At 39.6% G+C, this 9,183-nt stretch overlaps 1 protein-coding gene across 1 annotated transcript; it reads right to left on the bottom strand.

The window, feature by feature from the left end:
- Positions 1–430: 430 nt before the first annotated feature.
- Positions 431–8,541, bottom strand: erfl1 (Ets2 repressor factor like 1). The gene is made up of 5 exons (XM_067395129.1): positions 8,478–8,541; positions 6,507–6,741; positions 4,932–5,118; positions 3,079–3,208; positions 431–1,254 (listed from the first exon to the last, which is right to left on the bottom strand). Exons 1-5 carry the CDS (start codon positions 8,539–8,541, stop codon positions 431–433), a joined length of 1,440 nt encoding a protein of 479 aa, XP_067251230.1.
- Between the last annotated feature and the right edge of the window lie 642 nt (positions 8,542–9,183).

Genomic DNA, 9,183 nt, shown 5'->3' with positions numbered 1-9,183 from the left:
GGCCAGAATGCAGTGCAATTCAAAAAGTGGTGATAAAAGATCTGCATATTCCATTACTGTGCTGTCTTGGCTATAAAATATCTCTGTTTTCTAATGGAGATTAGAGAATAAGAATTCTTTAGATATTTAAACATTCTAATCTGAAAAGCTGTTTTGTTTGTGTGTGTGTGTGTGCTGCACGTCTACACTCAGAATGACAAAAACTAAGGTTGCATTGAGAGTCTCATTGTGCGATACAGAAATTGAGGAAAGCAGAAATTGAAAGCTCTGATATTAAGACCGCATGAGTGGCTTCGGAGGACGGCGGAACAGAGGAAGGGGAAACAAATGAAATGGGAATATACAGCATTATTTCACAAATGCAGGAATACACAGACAGAAAAAGAGAAAGAGAACCTGCAAGACATCAAAAATCACACAACAGAACATATTAACTGTGAGCAAGTTTAAGTGTTTCTGTTTCCCTGTGCCGGTCAACCATACTGAGGGAGGGAGAGAGGGATGGAGGCAGGGATGATGGTGGAGGAGTCAGGGGTCCCAGACTTTTGAGGGGATGTGGGGACACAGGTGGAGGAAGAGAAGAGAGAGGGGGCAGGACTCCCCCGAGACCACCGGATTTGGCCTCTAAAAGGTGTGAGCGACCACCCAGCCCCTTCCCTAGAGAGAAGTCCGGTTCATTCTCGTTCTCCGAGCTGCAGTCGCTCAGGTCTGTGATCTCCAGCTCAGAGTCAGACTCCGGATCCTGCTTTACACCCTTTCTCCGCTCGGAAGGGCTTTGACGGCCTCCACCGCCGCTTCCCACGCTGAGCCCACCCAAACCCAAACCCAATCCTAGGCCTAACCCTAAACCAAGACCTCCACCTGTGACACCGGTGTTGGTCTCCCCTCTTTCACGGTCGCCTACACCCGTACCCCCATTTCCCAACTCAGTCCGACCAAGTGGCACGCTCCCTGGGTATGGAGGGATGCAGAGTCTGGGGGGCTGACCGTTAGTTCCTCCCGTTTGACCGCGTTCGGCCCCAGTGTCTCCGGGGGGTAAGAGTGAAGAGAAGGGGTGTGGGAGCTGAGACAGGCTGGACTGGAGCGGATTGGGGTAGAAATGTGAGGAGTAGAGGGAGCCTGGGGGCAATTTGGGACAGTTGTTCAGAGAAAAGGCCCCTGGGAGGTAGGGGTTGAAGCCCCAGGGGTAGTCAAAAGAGGGGTTCCGCGGGTAAGGACCCAATAGGGATGGAGGTTTGGAGTAACAAGGAGCCCCTGTGGGAGAAATTGAAAAACATGGAACGGAAACCAGTGTTAATGTTTAAGATCAGATGTTAGACTGAGAACAGAGAACCTGAAGGGGAAACTATAAAGACATTATGAATCATGTTTCCAAAACTGTATATATGCTCTAAAACAAGTCAAGTTGGGTTGAAAATGGACAAACCCAGCGATTGGGTTGTTTTAACCCAGCAGTTGGGTTAAATGTTTGCCCAACCTGCTGGGTAGTTGTATTTAACTCATCTATTGTTTAAAAATTACTGTATTGCTTGCTTAAAATGAGCCCAAAATATGTTGGAAATTAACATTTATAAATATGTTTAATAAATGAACATTTAATAATAAGTTTAATGAATAATAATTAAACAATAAACATTTATTAAATTGCTTATTAATAAATGTTCACCTTTTGATTATTGTTGTTGCCTCTAGTAATTATGTGTTTGATTTTTAATTTTCAAACTATTTTGGGTTCATTTTAAGCCAGCCATATAGTAATTTTTAAACAATAGTTAGGTTAAAAAAACAACAACAACAAACATTTAACCCAACCACTGGGTTAAAACAACCCAATCGCTGGGTTTGTCCATTTTTGACCCAACTTTGCTTGTTTTTAACACAGAATTTTTGTCATTTGAAAATATATTTTGAAAATCTCTTTTGAAAATCTCTTTTGAAAAAGTCTTCAGTGTCACCTGATCCTTCAGAAATCATTCTAATATGATGATTTGATAATAAAAATATTTATCAATGTTATGTGCTGCGATTATATGTTTTTTGTGGACAATTTTTACAATTACAATCATACATTTGTGGCTTTTACATTTTACAATCATACAATTTTTGTCAGGATTCTTTAATAAATAGATAGTTCACTTTTGACTATAGCTTAATAATTTGAGCATTTGTGTATTAATTCCGTAATAATTTGAAAAACAATTACCTACATAATTTTCTATATATACAGTATATGTAAGATAAAACAGAACTTAGATGTCAGCCAGCTTATTTTTTCACAGATTAATTAATAAATAAGAGTTGATATGCCTGATTTCACACTCCTAATACTTAACATGCTTTTCACCAAATGTTCACATACATTACAAACACCTTTTCTTCATTTTCTTCCCATTTACAGTATACTTCCTGTCAGTCTCTTTCTTTCTTTCTTCCTCCCTACTTCATTTTCTCTTCTCTCTCTCTCTCTCTTTATCTCCACAGCCTCTCTCTGTGTTATTTGCTATGCAGGGCTAATTTGACAGTGCTAGAGAGTGTGTGTATGTAGGGCCAGGAGTAGCTGGCAGACACATGAATATTGAATCAGTCAGGCAGGCCTCACTTGCTTATGAAAACACAGTAATGGGTGCCCACAGGCCACAAACTGAAGCCTGCACCCTCAATTAGGGCCTTCCTGCTTGGGAAGGGATTAGGACAGGGGGTACACATGGGAGGCAGAGAGGGGTAAGAAGAGGAGGAGGGCGGAACAGGACCTCAGGACAAACAAAGTTGAAGGGAGGGAGGAGATGCTTTTGGGGTGGGGAGTCACATTGACATACTCATGCCCTCATACATTCTGATACACTGATATTTCAATGTACATTCAGAACATCCGAAAAACAAAAGAATATGTGCATGATACCGTAGCACTTGCAGAGGAATTGTTAGAGTGCAGAAATGCTAATGGAAACTAACACTGTTAAGAACAGACTCAATAATAGTGTGAACTGATCACTTATATCTGAACTCAGCATACTTTTATACTTACTTCACTGCTCTGAAAAACAAACATGAATTAAATGTGTTTAATTTATGTCTCACCTGAGCCGAGGAAAGGAAAAGTGTCCAGTCTCAGCTTGTCCCCATCAGGCCCTGGGGCCCCTGCACTGCGCTCAAACAGAGAGGGCCCTCGACCCGATTCAGGCAAACGAGGAAATAAAGACTGAAGGGCCTGGGAAAGATGGGATAGAGAAAAGACAGTGTGTGGGGATCATTAGACAGTGAGAAGAATTTAATAAATGACAGACTAGCTTTTTAAAATGACATAATATAGTGTAATATAAATATATAATATTTTTGTATATTTTATTAAAGGAATAGATCACTTTTTTAAAGGAAGATATTTGCAAGAATGTTTGTAACCAAGCAGATCTCGCCCCCATTGACTAGTAGAGAAAAAAACTATGGTAGTCAACGAGATCTGCCTGGTTGCAAACATTCTTCCAAATAACTTCCTTTGCGTACAGCAGAACAAAGAAATTTATACAGGTTTGGAACAACTTGAGGATGGGTAGATGATGACAGAGATTTCATTTTTGGGTGAACTATCCCTTTAACCATTTTACTGGGATGTTTATGTACTGCTTAAAAATGTGGATAATCAGATTAATTTGTAAAAAAAAAAGTGCATAAAGAATTCACTGCTGTAAATTCACATTCAAAGGATGATAAGAAATGTGAAACTATCATGACATCTTTAACACCATCTTAGAAATCTTGTCTTAAAGACTTCATAAGATGTCAGTGAGAGTATAGGCCACAAAGAGATCCCGGGGTTTTTACCTCCCAAAATGTGGAACGGCTGGGGGATGAAGCTCAATATAAAAACCTGGAAGTCACTGCAGGAATCTTATCGGATGAACACCATAAAGATTTTCTCTTTTTTATTATCAGTGACATGAAGGTGATCAATAATTTCTGTCACTCTTCTCTTTTCAGTGAGAAAGGCAGGACTGTACTTGGAAGCTACGTAATCTGGATTGCTTAACAAAACCGCATTAATTACATGGCACTGATCTGACAGCCCCACCTTCTCTTTCATTTCTCACATGTCTTTCATTTTCAATCAATGGCAGTGATGAGTACGCCTTCAAGACTGAGATGAGAGGAAAGGGATAATGTCTTCTTTTGTTTTAAGGCCGCTTAACGCCATCTGTGACATTCTCTCTACTTTCTTCTTCACCTCTGGATCTTTCCCTTCTCCTTCAGTCTCCTCTAGTCAAGATGTGCAGCAGATAACTTTCTCATAGAATGACCTGGGTATATACTTTGTAATAAAATCAGGTTATTAATAAAAAATAATATTAATTATAATTTGTTATTGAATTTTATCAGACTACTTGTTTTCAGTTACCTACCCATTTATACTTTTGAGGAGCATATTTTAAGTGGAGTTCAGATTTGACTAAACCTTTATTGATAAAAACCTATTCTCATACTCTTTGTATTCATGCAGAACATATAAATTAATGCTTTGCCCCTGGTATTCAGATGATAACTATTTTAGTTAAAGTTTAACATTGACCGAAGACAAATAATTGCTGAACACCAATACTACAGCAATTACAGACAGTGCAAAAGAAATAAAATAAATTCAAAAAAGACACCTACATACTGATTGACTTTGTACAATCAATGGCCTGATCCTTCACATCAAAGCTAATACAGAAAGCCTTATACAGTATGGATAAAAAACATCAATCATTAAACACTGGCAATAGAGTTGTTATTATCACAGAGCACGTCAGCCCTTCAGGTTTTTGTCTGCTTTCATTCTTCTGTTATACCTGGCGGTTCATTCCTGTCTCTCATTATATTGGGATTTTTTGTTCTGTTGATTTTACGCTTCTGTAATCACTGCACCAAATACACGGGATGCATTTATTCCTTCATACCTCGGGTGTGACAGGGCTGCAGTCCGGTGTGGCTGCTCCTCCATTGAAGTGGTTCTGGGCCAGCAGGAACGGAGAGCTGGCCATGTCCAGCAGCGGGTAATTCACCAAAACCACCTTACTGAAGTTGAACTTGTAGGTGAAGCGCTTGCCTTTAGTTTTGTGCAAAATTCGTTTGTTGTAGTAGTATCTGCACAGATAATGCAATAAAATAAGCTGTAAATATTTGTCCCTTACTTTCACAAGCATGTTTAAAAAAAAAAAAAAACACGACTGCATCTGTGCGTACAAAAATGAATGCTTGAAATACAGGGATAGATCACCCAAAAAAGTCATCATTTGTCATCATTTACCTCATGTTGTTCAAAACCTGCATTTTTTTTTTTTTGTGGAACAAAAAAGACATTTTGAAGAATGTGGTTTTTGTGCACACAACAGGGTCCAAAGTTCTTGTTCTTCAAGCCATACAGGTTTGGAACGACATTAGGATTAGAAAATGATGACACAGACTTCATTTTCAAGTGAACGATCCATTTAAAGGGGGGAGAGGCTGCCGGCACCCCCACTGAAACATCTTCCAGGGTCATGGCCTTCATTGGGAATGCCAGCTTTGACGGCTGCCTGTTCTGCGCTTAGATTTTCCTCAACATCACACGAAGCCGTATCATTCGGTTGGAAATAAGAGATGGATCTATACAGAGTCTTTTCCCCTGACCATCACCCGTTTGCGCTCATCACGAGTGTCAGGACGCTTTGAGGATGCTCACCTGTGCATGAGAGCGAGGCTCTTTAATCTCAGCACACTTTATGCTTGACTTCACTTTACCGCGGTCCGGCAGCCTACACGAGTTCCCGTGATGCAATCTGCCAGAGCAATAATTTGTAAGCTTTTATTTTATGTGGCAATTGTGCCCCTTAATTGAGCAATTAAGCAAGGCTAATCAACGAGGCTAATTATGGCCTGTGCCTATTCATAACAATTAGCGGATAGCGACAGCATCTATTAAAGGGAGGCTGGGGGAGGGTAGAAGGGGAGCAGAGCGATAAAAAAGGCGGGATGAGAAATGGCTAAGCATATGTGCACGAATAAGAGCAAAACTACTTCAACCAGAGTCAAAGTTCAAAAGTTTTATGTTGGAGTTTGGAGTTTAAAATGAGATCTGATATAAGTTCAGTGAGGTACGAATCAATTTTAGACTTAATTTCAAAAACCCCCATCGACAAGTATTCTTATTATGAGCCTCTCGCCAGAGAACATCCAGAATCCATTTAGATGTTCAAAGATTCTACAAATTGGACTGTATTGATGTTCTTGAGAGGGAAGGCGGCACTTAAAATATCCACATACTATCAAGCATGGAGCAGAGAAGGCTATTATACAGGATATTGTGTGAGGAAAAAATAAATGATGTTTTTCCCCCCATAAGATGCAAGATAAAAACACATACACACAAAAGAAACAGCCAAACACACTGTGTACTCAACAAAGCACATCATCTAGAATATACATATTGCATGAGAGAGCATTAACACAGAAAACAATCCTTTGAATATGAAACACACACATGCTGTGCATACCTAAGCGCTCGACTGAGCTTGTCGTAGTTCATGTGAGGTTTGCACTTCCGAATGCCCCACAGTCTTGCCACCTCGTCTGGGTCTTTGATCACAAATTCACCATAGTCTCCCTGCCAGGCAATCACCCCCTGGTATTCCTCCTTCTGCAGCAGCTCCAGGATGAAGTGCCACAGCTGGATCTGCCTGGAGCCTGGGCTTGACTCTGGCTTATAGGCCCAGTCTGGGAAGGCGATGCCTGAGGAAAGGCAGGCAAATAAGTGAAAGGATTTGGATAAGGCCTGTTGGTTTTGTTTCTTGCTAAAAGCATTCCTGTCTAAATAACTGATGAAGTGATGGGTGGCTCAATAGGGTATTTTAAGCCTAGGGAGTAGTTAGCCTGTGTTTTAAACAAGTATAGGTAAGAGAACTTTCTTTTTTCTTTTTTCTTTTTGTATTGATTTTGATGAAGTTTTGATGAAGGGTGTACATGTACCAGATTATTGTTCAAACTGTAGCAAACAGCATATAATGACAACCAGGAACAAAAAATTTTTTACCTATTTGATTGGCCGAGCTGCATTCTGGGACTTTTTTTTTTTTGTTTGTATCACAGACTATGCAAAGTCAGTCAATACATTAGTAGTTGGGATTTTTAAAGGAATAGTTCATCCAAAAATGCAAATTCTTACTCACCCTCAAGTAGTTCATAACCTGTATGAATTTCTTTGTTCTGCTGAACACAAAGGGAGATTTTTGGAAGAATGTCAGTAACCAGACAGATCTTGCCCCCATTTACTACCACAGTATTTATTTTTCCTACTATGGTCAATAATCAATGGGGGACGAGATCTGTTTGGTTACCGACATTCTTCCAAATATCTTCCCTTGTGTTCAGCAGAACAAAGAAATTCATACAGGTTTGGAACTACTTGATAGTGAGTAAATGATGACTGAATTTTCATTTTTGGGTGAACTATCCCTTTAAAGATTTCTTTCTGCAAGTTACATCCTTACTCCAGTAGGTGGCGACATGTGATTGTCTTTATGAGTGAGTAATTGAATCATTCATTCAAAACACTGATTTATTCAAGAACTAAACAAGTGACTGTCTTAGGCTGTATGCGAAAGCTGAAAAATGCTGCCTCCGCTGGCAGCATATGGAGGTAGGAAGGCATGTCCGAATATCCAATGATCGTGTCACATCCTGTCTACTGAGAACCTGATGGATTTTTAAAGGCAGCATAACATCTATCACAGCCTTTGATATCCCACAATCCTCTGCGTTATGCTACAAATTATGCACAGTTATGCTAAAAAAATAAATTTGGTGTCTGAAAATTGTGGTTGGTGGTCAGTTTGTGTGTAAATGTACAATTTTGACCCACTTTTATCACTTTTAATGTAATTTCTAGTGAGATATTTCTATTGTAGCAATTAAATATTCTTAGGTATCACCAGAGCTCTCTCTATTTTGTAGTAGATCATTAAACCATTACGCTGCCTCAGAAGTCTGTCCAAAATCAGTTTCATTAGGCACCTTCATGCACAAACACTGCCTGAAGTCATTGCTTGATAAAGCAGCGAGGCAACAAGTCAGCTGCCTAAGGTTTCGGATGCAGCCTATTAAAGTGAGTCATTGAATAATTTACTCAACCTATTAGTTTAAGACGCTGATTTATTCAGGAACGAAACACTATTACTGTGGGTTGTTAGGAGACGCAGCGGTCAATTCTTCCTTGGCTTTGTTTGGAACGATTTTCGTGTACCGTTGAAACTGTGTCTAAAATGTAAGTTGCTTAATATTAACTTCCTGTTGAGTAAACTGTTGTATAATAACATATCGTGTCATGCTGTTGGTTGGAACTTTTGTTCATGATATAATTTGCTTAAATATGTATCAGAGATCTATGCATTTTTACTGTCCTGTCATGCATAATGAAGAAAAAGACATTTAAGTTGGATGAAAAAAAAAATCATCTTCCGGTGTCTCACCTGGTGTCCAGAGGGTTGGGACGGGTGGCGTGAGCAGCAGGTCACTAACACAGTTACAGTCCATACCTCCACTACACCTGCATTCACACACAAACCAACACAATTTGAGTGTGAACCATTTTAGATTAGACCACAGAACATAAGGCTAAAGCATAACACTTTGACTCCACAAATTTTCAAAGTGCTCTTATGGACTTGTTTCACCCACCACACACCAGTGTGTCAGAACATGCTGTTGTAAACCATGAGGGCATGTCATTCCAGTGGCCTCTGAAATCAATCAATGCCTTTTCATTTGAAGGGTTTCTTTAAATATGGTTGCCGAAGGCTGTCCCTTCAGCCATGCAGAAGATCACTGAGCATTTTTTCACAAAGAGCAACGTTCAAAAGACCACATCTCATGTTGAACATCTATGACAGTGTGTGAGGCCCTCAAGCAATTAGTCCATAGGTATAGGTATCTGTTTGCACTTTAATGCATTACATTTTGTAATAATGATCAAAATACCAAAATGCACATTTTCAGTTTCCACACATTATGCACTATAACTGAACTTCATTTCCAACATGAAATGTTCACATTGCAGCAAAAGGAAATAAACATACCACAGTGGGCATGTGTTCATACAAATAACTTCAAAGCAGGATATCAAAAATCATTGAAGATTGCATCTGCTATCAGAACAACTGGGAGCATCAGTAAAGA

The sequence above is a fragment of the Chanodichthys erythropterus genome, chromosome 2 (assembly GCF_024489055.1).
Source record: "Chanodichthys erythropterus isolate Z2021 chromosome 2, ASM2448905v1, whole genome shotgun sequence".
Taxonomy (NCBI): domain Eukaryota; kingdom Metazoa; phylum Chordata; class Actinopteri; order Cypriniformes; family Xenocyprididae; genus Chanodichthys; species Chanodichthys erythropterus.
This window is presented reverse-complemented; position numbering and strand designations above follow the sequence as displayed.